The sequence below is a fragment of the Palaemon carinicauda genome, chromosome 1, assembly GCF_036898095.1.
Source record: "Palaemon carinicauda isolate YSFRI2023 chromosome 1, ASM3689809v2, whole genome shotgun sequence".
Classification (NCBI taxonomy): domain Eukaryota; kingdom Metazoa; phylum Arthropoda; class Malacostraca; order Decapoda; family Palaemonidae; genus Palaemon; species Palaemon carinicauda.
In genome coordinates this window covers 118,128,367-118,145,194 of record NC_090725.1, presented here as the reverse complement: position 1 = coordinate 118,145,194, position 16,828 = coordinate 118,128,367, and the positions used below count along the sequence as shown (strand labels likewise).

General features: G+C 32.0%; 1 protein-coding gene across 1 annotated transcript in view; it reads right to left on the bottom strand.

Moving 5' to 3' along the window:
- LOC137651178 (proteasome adapter and scaffold protein ECM29) overlaps nt 1-16,828 on the bottom strand; it is a 439,426-nt gene that overhangs the window by 241,701 nt on the left and 180,897 nt on the right. The window contains exons 13-14 of the mRNA XM_068384329.1: nt 10,712-10,816; nt 10,010-10,150 (exon numbers count right to left, since the gene is read on the bottom strand). Of these exons, the coding sequence (XP_068240430.1) occupies nt 10,010-10,150; nt 10,712-10,816 (246 nt within the window). The remainder of the gene's footprint in view (nt 1-10,009; nt 10,151-10,711; nt 10,817-16,828) is intronic.

Below are 16,828 nucleotides of genomic sequence, written 5' to 3'. Positions count from 1 at the left end.
GTGAATGTGTTGAGGTGGTTTGGCCATGTTGAGAAAATGGAAAATGGCTGTCTGCTAAAGGTGATGATGAATGCAAGAGTTGATGGGAGAAGTACAAGAGGAAGGCCAAGGTTTGGGTGGATGGATGGAGTGAAGTAAGCTCTGGGTGATAGAAAGATAGATTATTATTGTTATTATTATTATTATTATTTTTTATTAGTATTATTATTATTATTATTATCAATAAATATCCTAAGCTACTTCTGCATAATAATCAGATATATGAAGATTTTTTTTTTTTTTGATATGCACTATACATTTATTAGTGGCTTTATGTAGTTAGCCTCCTAAAATATTAGCAAGAGGTATTTTACCCAAGTAAGCTAAATTATGAATATTTATATATATATATATATATATATATATATATATATATATATATATACATATATATATATGTATATATGAGTATGTATATATGAGTGTGTATATTATATATATATATATATATATAATATATATATATATATATATACATATATATATATATATATATATATATATATATTTATATATATAAATATATATATATATATATATAATATATATATATATATATATATCTACATATATATATATATATATATATATATATATATATATATATATAATTTAGCTTACTCGGGTAAAATACATCTTTCTAATTTTCTTAGGAGGCTAACTACATAAAGCCACCAATAAAACAAATGTATAGGGATTATCAAGAAAAAAAATCTTCATATCTCTGATTATTATGCAAAACTAGCTTAGGCTATTTACTGATAGTAATAATGACAATAATAATAATAATAATAATAATAATAATATATAAAATAAACAAGATATTATATATATATACAGTGGTACCTCTACATACGAATGTCCCAACATACGAATTTTCCAACCAAATTTCTGCCTCGACATCCGAAGTGTTGCTCCAACATACAAAGTAAACATTACGCCATTGACCGTCGAGGTGCTCAGTTCTCTGTTCTTGTGTGTATCGTGTGGTTGTCCTCTGTTTGGTCTGTTATTAACAGTGCTTATTTTCTTCCTTTTCTCACATTTCCTTTTTGATTTTACATATAATCATGGTGCCTAAGAAGCTAAGTTTCAGTACAGGAAGAAAGCAATTCTTTCATTAGAATTGAAGCAAGAAATTATAGAAAAACATGAGAGCAGTGTGCATGTGAGTGATACTGTATGGCTAAACAATATGGCCGGAATAGGCCTATGATCTCGACGATCATCAAACTGAAGGCAGCCATTAAAGCAAATAACCATCGAAGGGGATCACCATTATTACAAGACATCGTAGCAATACCCTGGAAGAGATAGAACGCCTTTGTTGATAGGGATAAAGGACAAAGAGATTGTTGGCAACGATCATTTGTGAGAAGGGCCAGCGTGATGAACAGAAAGAAAGAAAAAAGTGAAGCAAAGAAAACCAAAATAGCATTAACAAGCTCTTTTAAATAAGACTTCTCTCTTTTTCTGTTTCTCTCTAAACATAGCTTTAACATGTTCTTTAGATAAAATCTCTCTCTCTCTCTCTCTCTCTCGTTCTTCTTCGCTGTTATAGTGTTAGATATGTCTATTATTATTTTTTTCCGAGAGAGAGAGAGAGAGACATTAAACAAAAATGTGTTTAGAGTACATATGATTTTTAACAGCGTCAACGAGTTGAAAAACAATTAAATGTAACTAAGAAAGTAATAACAGCTAATCTGAATTCCTTTATTAACTAAAACAAATATTGATACAAACACACTCGTGTGCATTTGCACAAACACACACACAGGTGCAAGAATTGCTACGCAGTAAGAGAGACGGTCGGGGGAGGAGGTAGAGATGGTGACTGCGATAACGTACCGTAACTCGTCACTGAAAGTGATGAAAATAAAAAATCAAAAGAAAAAAAATGTAAAAAAAATGAAATATAAAAAAAGAAAAAAAAAAGTAAGCTAAGTTAGATTAAAATTTCCGTAGTGTAAGTTACGGTATGTTATCGCAGTCACCATCTCTACCTCCTCGCCAATCGTGTCTCCTTCTGCGTGTGTGTGTGTTTGCGCATACGCACACGAGTGTGTTTGTATCAATATTTGTTTTTAGTTATAAAGGGAATTCAGATTCACTGATATTGTTATTTTAGTTACATTTAACTGTCTTTCAACTCATTAACGCTGTTAACAATCATATGTACACAACACATTTTTGTTTAATGTCTCATTTTTGTTTAATCTCTCTCTCTCTCAGAAAAAAATTAATAGACGTCTCTAACACTAACAGTGAAGAAGAACAAGAAAGAGAGAGAGAGAGAGAGAGAGAGAGAGAGAGAGAGAGAGAGAGAGAGAGAGAGAGGAGAGAGAGAGAGAGAGAGAGAGAGAGAGTATTTATTTAAAGAACATGTTAACACCCATGTCTACCTTCTCGCCGATCGTCCGTCTCTCCTGGCGTAGCAAATCCTACACCTGCGTTGGCCTGTCTCTAAGGTAAAGTGGCAATAAAACACATTTTTTATTTATTATTTCTTTATAATTATCTTTTTTTACATGCTTCTTTCATATTATGCAGTTATGTTATTGTTATGTGTAATTATGTGTAGCCATTTATTAAGGATTTATTATGGGTTTTTAGGCTGAGGAACGAATTAAATGAATTGCCATGTATTCTTACAGGAAAATTCGTTTCTACATCCGAACATTTTCTACATCCAAAGTCGGTTGTGGAACGAATTAAATTCGTATGTAGAGGTACCACTGTATATATATGTGTATGTATATATATATATATATATATATATATATATATATATATATATATATATATATATATATATTACTTGCCAAGCTACAACCCTAGTTTGAAAAGCAGGATGCTATAAGCCCAGGGGCTCCAACAGGGAAAATAGCCCAGTGAGGAAACATAAATAGGAAAAATAAAATATTCTAAGATGAGTAACAATATTTTATAAAATAAATATCTCCTATATAAACTATATAAATTTTAACAAAACTTTGATATATACGTTCATAATTCAGCTTACTCGGGTAAAATACCTCTTGCTAACTTTTTTAGAAGGCTAACTACATAAAGCCACCAATAAAACAAATGTATAATGATTATCAAGAAAAAAAATCTTCATATATCTGATTATTATGCAAAACTAGCTTAGGCTATTTATTGATAGTAATAATGATAATGATAATAATAATAATAATAATAATAATAATAGTAATAATAATAATAGTTAGACTAGGCAAATATATATATATATATATATATATATATATATATATATATATATATATATATATATATATATATATACACAGTATATATTTATATATATATTTTTATATATATGTATAATATATATAATATATATATACAGTAGGGTCCCGAATTATGCGAGAATTTGGTTGATCAATGACCTTGTATAAATGGAAAATCGCATATTTCGAAACACACAACTAACAGAAATAATTCCATTGGGACCATGGCAACCAGCAACTTGCCTATTCAAACGTGTTTACTACCCATTTCCAATACTTTCTATGTACTATACTGTGTTTCTTTATAATATCAAATTGTTCTTGTAAATAAATCAAACATTTAATATACTTTAAAGTTCTAATAACTTGAAAAAAGGTTAAAATTACAACCAGGATGGGTGTAAACACCTTATATTTCCCGTTATAACACGACCCAAAATACAGACAAATGTTAATGTTTATCATATCTATTGTATAAGACAACTGGTGAATAGCAAAGCCATCACTCTATATACTAGCTTTAGTTGTATGATTGAAAATACAGAACTATCAAAATAAAGGCGATTTTATATCATGCGTTTCCCAAAGGCGGCAAAAAGCACAATAAAAAACTACCAATGTTTTGTTTACATTTATGTCTGATCATAACGAAGAAACAGACGCATTTACACATCTGTGTATAGGTTAGTTTTTGCATCGACAGCAATCTTACCAAGTATTGATTATATGTTGATTTTGTTATTACCAATGTTCTACTTAATTTTTCTTAGAACTTCCAAATAAATGAAATGAATGCCATTTATATAATGTTTTTCTTTATGACGCCGCCTGAATCGGAAATCTTCCATTTGTTTACGCTCCATCTTCGATCATAATAAACAAACGAACGCATTAAACACACATTACAAATATTTTTCTTATCGTATCCATATAAATTCCTAAATTCGTAGCAAAACTGGAAAACTTTTTTCTTTATGCGTTTAATCCACAATAGCAAACTGCCACTAATGACAGAATGATAATTTACGATAATTCTAAACTGTTACGAAAGATAATTGTCCTTTCCATATCCAAAATACTTTTTCTAACTTCAGTTATAAGTCAACTTGTACCCACCTCAATTATGGAACCATATGCAAAAAAAAGGTAAAAGAAGAAAGTACTAGGCCTATTTTTAAAGTCATCGAACAATTAGATTACCGCTATTACGTTCGATGTGTGTGTGTGAGAGAGAGAGAGAGAGAGAGAGAGAGAGAGAGAGAGAGAGAGAGAGAGAGAGAGAGAGAGATGGTTTTAAATGTACTAAACAATAAATATGATAGGTTATAACACATTGGTGTTTATGTAATATTAACTGTATAGATGGTTTGAATAAGTTAAGAAATGGTGTAAACAATTCTTTGTTACTGTATTCGCGCGGAAGCTAGACATCAGCTGATGTGATCACAGTCAAAAGTAAAACAAAAAGAAGTAAAAAATACTCAATTTTTAAAACACACCCGAAATTTAACAACATAAGTACATGTTTTATTATAGCGCAATTGAGTATTTAAAGAGTAAAAATTTTCTGGAATAGAATGGTGTTTCCTAAAAAAAGTGGTTTGCTGACGAAATCGGTTACCGTATTTTGAGCTATGATTGAAATGGATGTATACATGGTATAATTTTTTCGTTTTGTATTTAATTGACACTTTAAGAAAACCGATTTTGGTTTCTTCATCTATTTGTAAGTATTGTATAACACGAGAGAGAGAGAGAGAGAGAGAGAGAGAGAGAGAGAGAGAGAGAGAGAGAGAGAGAGAGAGAGAAAGAGAGAGAGAGAGAATCAGCTGTTGTAATCAAATCCCGTTTTTGTTTCGTCTACCTTCTGAAGCGAGAAATTGATCGCCACAACTAACAATATTCATGTTAATTTCATTCTTAAACTCAAGTTGCCATATGTGAACTTTGGTTTTATTTCTTACGAGAGAGAGAGAGAGAGAGAGAGAGAGAGAGAGAGAGAGAGAGAGAGAGAGAGAGAGAGAGAGAGAAAGAGAGAGAGAGAGAGAGAGAGAGAGAGAGAGAGAATCTGGCATCAAATCTCTCTCTCTCTCTCTCTCTCTCTCTCTCTCTCTCTCTCTCTCTCTCTCTCTCTCTCTCTATAGATTTTATTTTACCGTCTACTCTACAAAACCAATCTTTGCAAATCAAATGTATACTGTTTAAAATATGACAAAATATTGCCGACTCGTTACCGAAGTTTAGGCTATTCACTGCCAATAAACGAACCCAGTCTACTCTTGAAAACCTTGAACGCCCGGAGGGAAAAATAAGGCTTTTAAATATACTGTACTAAACAAAAATAATGCTTTATTATACCATCATTAACACTACCATTACAATTATCGTAAGGTTGGAGAAAGATAAAAATTGCCGAAAACGTAACCACAATTCTGTTTACATTTTGTCAGCTGGACTCGCACAGTTAACAGTTGATTTCATTGTTGATGTGGAATTTTATCCTTAAATAGGCTATTCATTATGAAATTATGTTAATAAGATGTAATTTTAATATTGTTTTGTAACATTTATTATAAATCACCGTATTTAGGGCTACCAATATACTTAGAAACACAATAGATTTGATACATTTTGTAGTGCTTGACTCGCAGACCTTGAACAGCTTGGCAGATACAGAAAATTTATTTTTGAAAAATAGCGATCGCAGAAAAGGGGAATCGTATAATTCGAACACGCATAATTCGGGACCCTACTGTGTGTGTGTGTGTGTGTGTATATATATATATATATATATATATATATATATATATATATATATATATATATATATACATTTTATATATATGTGTAATATATATATATATATATATATGGTAATACATAATTATTTTAGTTGAATTGACTAACCTCAGTTATTTTAGTCAGGGGTTTGGAATTGATTAGTTTCCACAGCTGCTAATTGAGTTTTACAATCTTGTGACTTTGGACAATGGATAAATAAATAACCAATAACTTTCATTTGCCTGTTTTTATAGTATTTTCATTGAAAAATGTTTGTTTGTGAATGTACTGACATATTTAGAGTGGAGTTCGTCTCTCTCCTCCCCCAAGGTTCAAGAGAGAGGTGGGCTAGGATGTAGCTTTTTCCCCTTCATGTAACTGGATCCTTCTCCTTTCCATATTTGTTTGATATAGATTTTTTGATGGAGGGGAGGGTTACTTAAATAGAACCTTCCATGAGATATGAAAGTCTTTTCCTACCCATTAGTCTTTCAAGCCTCGGGTTGAACTACAATGTAGTCAGGGAAACAGAGTTTGACCTAGTTATAGACCCCTTTCCTTACCCTTGATTTGTTGAAAGGGTGAGTATCTACAGGATAGTTAAGAGTTCGTTGTCTAGGTTTTAATATTTTCAATCGAGTAAGTTCCTAGAACTTCACACTTGAAGATTATTAAGGATCTCATTAATATGCCTTATCCTTTTCTTGTCTATTGGATTGGTAATTCATAGGTTTCAACTTCTTTGTAGTTAGGGAAGAGTATGAATACATTTCCTTACACTCGATCTGTCAAAGGGCTGGTTATTTCATGGTTAGGGAAAGGGATAAGCCATTTTCTTTGCTTATCTCTCTTTCATACATGGACTTAAGTAATAATAAAAGGGGGTGGGAATTACACTCCTCTCCTTGGAAATACTAAAATCATTTGTTTTCTATCATATTTTTAATAATAGAGGAATGAAATCAAAGATGAATGTCACCAATGCGAATGATTTAATCAGTCAAACGCTAAGTGACTGTTGTGCAACCAGGGGCAGGGCTTGAAAAACTGCCAAATGTCCCATCTGCTTGCAGTGGATTCATTCCATCCAGAATAAGGATCTACTAGTGGTAAGTTTGAGAAAAAGCGCCATTAACCTCCTTTAAATGCAGTTAAAATGTTTTGCTAAGATCACAGGTTCCGCTCAATATTTACCCAATAAGGAACTCAAGATTATTGGAACTCAACAATCTCTACTGCCCAACAAAATTTGATTTAGCAGTAAGTGGTTTTTGGGGGGGAGGACATGGAGGACAAGCCCCTTTCCAAGTTAAAGATTTTCAGTCAAGAGGACAATTTAGACCATGAAGAGAAGGCAGCCTTACTTAGGGGGTCCCCTGAGGAAACTTCGGTCACCCCTAGGAGGTATCTTCTAGATGCTACCCCGGGGTTTGGTTAGTTTGCTATATCAGCTCCAACCAAGGTTTCTATTAGGCAGAATACTGGATTCAGGCAAAATGTATAGTTACTGTATACAAAGACAGTTAAGGCTTCAATACACACATAGTTGTTGCTGAACAGAAACTTGAAAAAACATCTCACTTCAAGTTGAGCACAATGGTACCAAGTTAGCTATAAATTAACTAGACCTAGTCACACAAACAGCAGAAAAAAAATATTCCACCTTCTGAAATTTCCAGAGAATTCTTTATTTGATTAATAATTAATTTTGTATGAAATGGGTACATGAGAAATTTGGGAAACATTACTGAAATTTTACTTCACCACTGAAATTTAATCAGGAGCATTTGGCAACACTGCTTTCATGTAAGCCAACCCTTGAAACACTGTTACGATGGTAGTTACTATGAAAGGTTATAGAGGATTATGATATACTGTATGTAATGAAATTGGGATAACAGGTGTACAGTTAATTGATACTTACCTACAACATTTCACAATTGACCCAAAATATGAAAATTTACTGTTAGACAAAAAATCTCACTGTAGAATTGCCAACTAGGCATTGCTGCTACGATAAGTTGTAAAATACTCAAATTTCTTTTATTCCAAAAAATGCTTAGGGGAATATACCACTAGTAGCGTCTTATGAAACGGGAAATACGGAAATTGGAAAAAAATTCACAACATTGCCACTGACCCCTACAAATTTACTAGGGCAATAAAAGCAACATACTGCACAGTATGAAGATACTACCAAGAAAACTAAGTAATTCTAACAGGCTTAAATTACATATATATATTTGCGTAAGATTATATAATATAAAATGCATGATAAAAATATATTCAGTAAAATAACAATAAGAACAATCTGTGATTTAGGACAACTATAGGTTAACTGGGTCGTCCGTGCCCTAAGATCTATATCTGTGGTGAAAATTTTGTCAAAATCCGCCAAGAAGTTTTGACATTATCTTTAAAATTGTGAAAATGTAATGTAGAATACTGATCTAGATCCGGATCATCTCCAAAATTCAATGAATTGTCCATGACCTAAGATCTATCTGTGGTAGAAATTTTGTCAAAATCCGTAGGGTAGTTTTAACGTAATAAATATACTGTATAAATAAACTACATGGATCATCTCGAAATATAATGATCATCCATAACCTAGATCTATCTGTGGTGAAACTTTCATCAAAATCCGTCAAGTAGTTTTGATGTTCTCTTTAAAATGGCAAAAAATGCATATCCGGATCTAGAATCTGGCTCCGGATCATCTCCAAAATTTAATGTGGTCGTCCCTGACCTAAGATCTAATTTATCTGCGGTGAAAAGTTCGTCAAAATCCATCAAGTAGGTTTGACGTAATCCTGTCCTCATACATACAGACAAATAAATAAAAAGATAAATAAAATAGAATCTGGATCGAGATCATCACCAAAATTAATGGGATTGTCCATGACCTAAGATCTATCTATTATGAAAATCTCATCAAAATCCATCAAGTAGTTGAAATTATCCTTAAAATGGCGAGAAATGCAAATCCGGATCAGGATCCCTATCATTTTCCACATTTAATGGGGTCGTCCTCCATGATCTAAGATCGATCTGTGGTGTATATTTTGTCAAAATTCGTCAATAAATAAATTAAACTAGAATCAGGATCAGATCTGGATTATCTCCAAAATTTAATGGAGTTGTCAATGACCTAAGATCTATCTCTTGTGAAAATTTCGTCAAAATCTGTTGAGTAGTTGACGGTATATTTAAAATGGCGAGAAATGCCAATTCAGATATAAACTCTGGATCCGGATCATCTCCAAAATTTAATGGGGTTGTCTAAGACCTAAGATCTATGTGGTTAAAATTTTGTCAAAATTCTGTCTAGTAGTTTTGACGCAATCCTGTCTAGACACAAAAATGCAAATCCAGATCCGGGTCTGGATCATTTCTAAAATTCAATGGTAGTTTATGTCCTAAGGATTATGTTCAGTAAAACATTCATCAAAATCTATCGAGTACAGTAGTTTTGATATAATTCTGTCAAAATGTCCTTAGACACAGACAAATTAATAAACTGACTATCACATAACCTCCTTGGCAGAGGTAATAAATAATTACAAATGTACTCTATAAAAAGATGTGAAAAGTTTTGGAATCTAATTGGTTTATATCATAAGTGACACTTAAATTTTCATGATTTTGAATAAAAAAAAAAAAATATGTTTGGATTTACAGTAATCTATATAAAATATCTGATAACCCCCAGATTCCCTACTTTTGATGAAAAAAAAAAAACTTAGACGACATCATAAAATGACATTTGATATGATCAAGTGATGTAATTATTTTCCCCTGATCAATGAGGATAATTAAATAAAGTAAGCCTTACTGACAAATGTCCGTGAATCTATTATACGTAAAACTGCAAGAGAGAGAGAGAGAGAGAGAGAGAGAGAGAGAGAGAGAGAGAGAGAGAGAGAGAGACATACCTGTTCCATCACTTCTTCATCCTTTGTATCTTTAAAGGGATCCTTGTCAATCCAAAGGTTTCTTCCCGATGGTGATTCAGTACTTAATGCACAGTCAGCTAGAGATTCTCCAACAGCAAAATGCACTTCAATTTCGTTTGTCTGTTAAAAAGTGAATTTTAGTGATAAAATTATTTATTTCTACACTCACTCGATATATATCATTTAGTGATTGAAGAAAAAACTACAAATAACCACATATGTGAATTTGTTTATTAAGCTTAGATATGGAGGTAAAGAGAATGTACAAGAAAATAATGGAAACAAGAACAAAGGACACCTTGATCAAATGGGAATTCAGGCAGAAAGTGAATAAGGCAGAATGGAGATAACTTTCATGTCTAATTCCATAAAAAGGAAACCCTGACTTTCCTTATATAAAACAATATCAATAAAAATGGTAATGTACTTTTGAGCAATTCTCAAATGAATATGATACTGTCTCTTTTTGGAAGTTCAACTTGTTACATATAGCCCCATGTCTAAATTTCACTCAAAATTTAAACATCAAGATATATCCAATTTTGTACTCATAACTTAAAGATATTTTTAACTAGAGAAGGTCTCATTGGAACATTGATCCTTCATAGGTTAAGGGGAATCCCTACATATAAATCCAAATATAGATATATAGTATATACCAAAAAAAAAATCTGATTTTACCTCTTTTGCAAGATTTAAGAACGAATCAATAATTTTTTGTCTATGCAAAAACTTTTCTTGTCCAACACACAAAAAGCCGGCTGTAGATATAGCTTGTTCTCGAACCTGAAATAATGAAAAAGAAAACTGATCAATTACGACAAAATAATTAAGCCTATAAGATTTAATGAGTAAGTATGATGCACCATGTGCCTTGCAAGGCTATTAATGTTTCTTACATAAAGAAAGCACCCAAACTGTTTTAAAATATTTCGGATTGGTCGAGTTACATTGTGTTTTAAATAGAATCTCATTCTAAAGGCATTCAGACTTTGAATCATTTCAATGCTTCCATCTAGCATGAAAAAAAATTAATGCAAAAGAAAAAGCTGTATTTGTACTTGTCCAAAGTTACTATATGATGGATGATGCACCAAAATACAAACAAACCAAATTTAACGTGCTATACTAATTAGAAGTATGCGCTGTATTTCATGAATGACCAATGTGTGGAAAAAAATTCATCTCTTTAATTAGTTTGTCACTGGAGCATAGGTTGGTCCGTACCTATGATGCCCTCATGATTGCCAGTAGCAGCAGAGGCAAAATAATTAATCAGCAGAGAAGAAAACAATTGGAGGGATTTGGACAGAACCCAAGATAGTATCATAGACCTTTAAAATAACTTGAATTTTCTAGCTATACAAAACAGAGTCCTTTAAATAGGACATACTTTACATAAACTTGGTACAAGCTGAACGATCACTCAATTAATAAAACAGAATCAAGGTAGCAGTCAGTGAGGGTACCCACTGGTCCACTGGCATCCTCTATCTATAATAAACTACCACCTTACGAACCAGACCCATTCCAAGAATGCATTTGGAAGCTGGATAATTCATTAGTTCAACATCATTAGGGTTTGACATCTCACAACTTGACCACAATTTCAACCCTACCACTGTTTTCCATCAGCTGATCCTGCTAACGGAATAATAAATGTAACAAAAATTCATGCATTTAGATACTAATTGAATTAGTATACTATAATCTATTTATTGATCTTCACATTTTACTGATCAATATTGCAAAGTTATTTTTCTCAAGATTTCATTACACTGATCCCTCTAATCCTAACTTGTGTCTAAGTATACTATTTGTCTTGAACAACAACTATAACAAGAATTCCTACTGCTATTTGTGCCCCCAATATGTAACAACATAAAAAAAAAAATTAATTTGCACTCCATTTAACTTCCATTACTTTGAAAGACTAACAATTTAATGTTTTTTCTTACATATTAACGCAACCTTCACATATAATTATTATTGATATGTAGGCTGTGACACTAAATAATAGTATTTTTATAATTACGCTATCAAACTAATAAATGCTATAAATAATAAAGAATATATCTGATGCTCTATCTTTTTTTAAATTAACTAGATGTCAGATTAAATGGTATTCCTAAATAAACAAAATCGTGCAGTAAGTAACATTACTATGTGATGCAGAACCACTGAGTTATAATAATCAAAATGCCTATATTATACTGCACTGGTTTTTACCTACCAATTGTATATTTCATATCTTTTTGCATTTTAGGGCTACAGTACCCATATGTTTGGCAGTAATTTAGAAGTGCATTCATTCCTATTTTCCTTTGAGAGAGAGAGAGAGAGAGAGAGAGAGAGAGAGAGAGAGAGAGAGAGAGAGAGAGAGAGAGAGAGAGAGATTTATTGCATTTATTATGACTATTATTAGCCTTCTGTTAACAGAAGTCAATTACGCAGCCTTACTTTTAATTTTCAACTGATATATATTCTCAACTACCTAAGCAAAAACCATAAATAAATCTCAAATGTAATTTCTTTTTCTATAAAACAAAAAAATAATGAGATATCTTGTTAAGATGAGAAACCTTTGCAGCTCCAACATTCAGTACAACATGAGCATATTATGGATTTGAAGATTTAGAAAAAAAAAATGGGTTTCCTATTGTGAATTTACAATCACCATCCCCTATGGTAATTGTTACCAATAAAGCACCATTAGCTCTCTTCATATGAAATATTATCTCATGGTCTTCGTCCTCGCACTCTAGATGTCTAAAAGAACCACAAGGAATATGAGAACTCAAGGGTTTAGCAGTAGAAGGATCTACAGTAATTAAAGAAAATGTGGTTCTGCGAGAGGATAATGACTCTATGACGCAGTAAACATTCAGAAGCCTTACTGAATGAAACATTATTACCACTGAACTCAACTATGTAAGTCAGATTAGGGTATTCAACTGGGCAAGTAAGTCCGACTTACTGTTTACAAGCAAAGACTCGCTAGCTTACTGCTTACAAGTAAACACAGTGGCCATCTGAGGTTAACAAAGGAAACTTTATAAGTTAAAGGCTTTTAAGCATATCACAAACAAAAATTGGCTGGTTAAGTGTGAATTAGAGAACGGTACTGGTGTGGCATATTGCTATCAACTATCCGATAAACAACTGACCTAGTCTTCTCTGGATTTTCAACTAAAACCAAGTTTCAAACACTTGATGTTGAAAGAAACATACTTTCTCTTAGAGGAAGAGTGAGGCAAATGCACTCCTCACAATGGTTATCTAAAACACAGTGAGGCAAATGCACTCCTCACAATGGTTATATAAAACAGCACAATCCTTGAGCAGCAAAGCTAAAAAATCCAGAGGAAGACATCTTAAAACTCAAGAAAACTAATTCGAATCTGGAACGGGATGAGTCTTATGATTGGCGAGTCGACAAGAAACCTGCAATATGAACAGCAGGGGAGGTTCATAGAAATATGTTCTGAAATATAACAGAATTAAAATTATAACAAACAAGTGCTAAATGTAGGGATTTCATGATTAAAAGATGAAAGAGAAAATTTGGTTGTGTTAACTTACAGTAATGGAACACAGCTCAGCCACCTACAGTTGTGGGCAAAGCTTTCACATTTCTTTAAATTCATATTTTCTACAGTTTTGCTTAAACTACTCTAAAGTATTGTATAACTTAATTCTCCTTTTTTTATAACTAGTACATTTCTTGTTTGTGTTACTAGATTCAAAGAAAGAAACACATTTCTTATTACATTTTACAACATTGAAGAAATTCAGAAAACTTGCCAAATCTGCAAGTTCTCTTTCATACATTATTTATTCAAATTCAGTCTTATTTTTTTACTTATAATAATTGTGTAGTATGTTATCGTAAATTACTGAGCTAAAACAAAGCAACAAAAATGTTTTTTGTTGATGAATTTACTACATTACTTACTGTTATCTTATGGAAATAATTAAAGTGGTATAAATTACAAGGAATTCACATTTTATGATGCTATTCAGAATGGAACCCTCATGTAGATTAAGAAGTTACCGGATTTTAATTCTTAAATAATTTTGTGTATGCTCAATACCTTATGTATAGCATTCAAATTCTGAAAAAAAAAACCAAGATATGAAGTTTGTACTTCCTCTGTGAGCCAATTTGCGTAAATGCTGGGATATGTATAATTTCTCTTTAGTTTTTAATGAAAGATGTCTTTCTCATGCTGTACATTTATTGGTTCCAAGAGACTCAACCCAAGTAAATTTTACACATAGCTTGGGCATTTGGCCTATAAAGTGAGTTAAAAGTTCCCTGATTACGTTCTGAACAATAAAAAGTACTCAACCTGCAATACTATTATAAAAATCAAATGCATTAATATGCTTCTTTGTAAAGTACAGTGCAGCACTTCATTGTTATTTTATGACTCGAGAAATCGACATAAGGTGGGATAAAACAACATACCGAATATTACCATGTAATGGGAAAAATTTTAAGACCAGTTTTGGATGAAAAAAGTCGGGGTTAGGTTATTCTAATTGCATACATTTAATTAATAGGTTAGTAGTTTGGAAGGATTGACTTGAAATCATATAATTTACTCATTTTAATTACGCTATATAGTTTTATGTTTAAGTAAAATAAGAATATTTACAGCTAATTTCATCTTTATTTATGTACAGCACTGTCCTCAGGCACTGTTGTGTGAATCCGTTAGTAGCCTAGCCTAATTGTCCGATACCCAGAATTTTCCATATTTGTACCAGTAATTAATTTCTTTACTTCATATTTGTACCAGTAATTAATTATTCTGCTAACATAGTAGTTAGGAAGGATTTACTTAACAATGTATAATATGCTTAGTATAATCATACACTGTACTAGTGTGTGTAATTAAAATAAGAAAGAATCAATTTTTTATTTATTAATTGTTTCGGACAATCAAGGTTATTTACATTATTTGTGGTTGTCCAAAACCACAAAATTTGCTGGTTACTGATATCTTACTTTAGTATACAGGAAAACAATGATGCAAATTAGTTTAACAAAGGAAGAAAAGCTTTATTTAATAAACTTAAAATTCACAATAGTTAGTAAGTAGGCAGCAGCTGCTTTATAAAATTGGTTGCTTGCCATTTACGGGCTGTGGCAATCAGGTCTAAGTAGTAGCAAATTTGCCAAATAACTACTTTTAGTTATTGAGAAAGATAATTCTACATAGCAGTTTGGAAGGATTAACTTAAAATCATATATGCTTGTTACAATCATATAGTTGTATGTAAAGGGCAGCCAATCAGGACTACTGGCTACCCCAAAAACAAAAAGCAAAGTCCTTCAAAAAGTTGGCAACTGTGCTTACGCCATGCAAATAAATAAACCTCTTAATAGAAGAAGAAGACTGTAAAGGTAATTTCATTAAAAATAAGACTGTATTTAATTTTATCTTTAATGCAAAAACATGTTTTCGTAGTTGCAAGGTATTGAGTGAGAATAGGAGGAAGAAGGTTAGGAATGACGATAGGTAAACATTGAGTGAATAATGTAAACATTGTGATCAAACTAACGTATTGTTTAAGTTTTATACTTTTTTAAATAGAAATGCAGCTTATTGTATAAACTAATAACATAAAAATTTAACAATAATAATAATAAATATCATAATGTGTGTGGTAAGATTTATAATAAAAGTATAACATCAGGCTGGACTTGAAATTGCCGTTACCCCTATACATGGAGTATTTGATAAAACCACTTTTTTAAAGGTTATTTTGGGGATCGCCCTTACATGGGGTCACCCTTTACACAGTAATATACAGTAAATTAGATTTCATTTTTGTATTTGATATTTAAGGAGAGCGACGTAAGTCGGAACTGATGTAAAGATAGGTATTAATGTACTCTTATTTTTCATTTTTGCAAAATGAAGTCAAAGTTTCGAAAAACAAGTCCCGTACTCTATATGACCAAGTTTCATTCTAACTTTTTTAATGATACATATTAATTATGAATATAATTGTTAAACAGGCTATATAAAATGATGGTCATAAAGCTTTGCTCTCGAACCCTGATTTTATATCATTAAATGTATACTATAAAATTAAAAGTGTTCTATTTTCTTTCCTGGATTCTTGATAGTATCAAGTTAATCTGGTGGTTAAGAGCAAAAATCTTGACGTGGGTAGGTCTCCACACATTCGTCTTTTCAGTCTCAAAGTCAAAATTAAATCACTAGTCAGTAAGGAGTATGGGGGTTTGTTCAAGAGGTCCTCGGGTTACAACAGTCTCAAGTTACAACGATTTACTGATACAAACAGGTTCCTAAAATGTATTATAAAAATCAGCGTAACTCAGTTTCAAGTAACGATGTTTGGTTCATTAATACGATGAACTACCTTGCCCAATGCAGAGAGCAACAAACACCATTGCCTGGCCGCATATTAGTGGGTGATGCGCCACTTTAGCATCAGTTTGCCATCTTAGCTTATGATTAACACGGCCCAAGGCAATCACATGAACTTCCTGACCAAAATCAAGGGATTTCTGTATAACATTGGAAGTTGTAGGAATGCTATCACATGCTTCAAGGCCTTTGCAAAAGCCAAACTGCAAATAAAGGAAAAGACGATTACCTTCACCATACCTATTTAGATGTTTTGCCAAATGTTAAATTATTTCAAATAATATGGGAGTTATGGAAACTGGATGGTAATCAGGAGGGCTAGAGCTACAACAAACACATTTGCCTAATGGAGTAACATTACTTTAATTCTCCAACAAGTGTAAAAATAAAC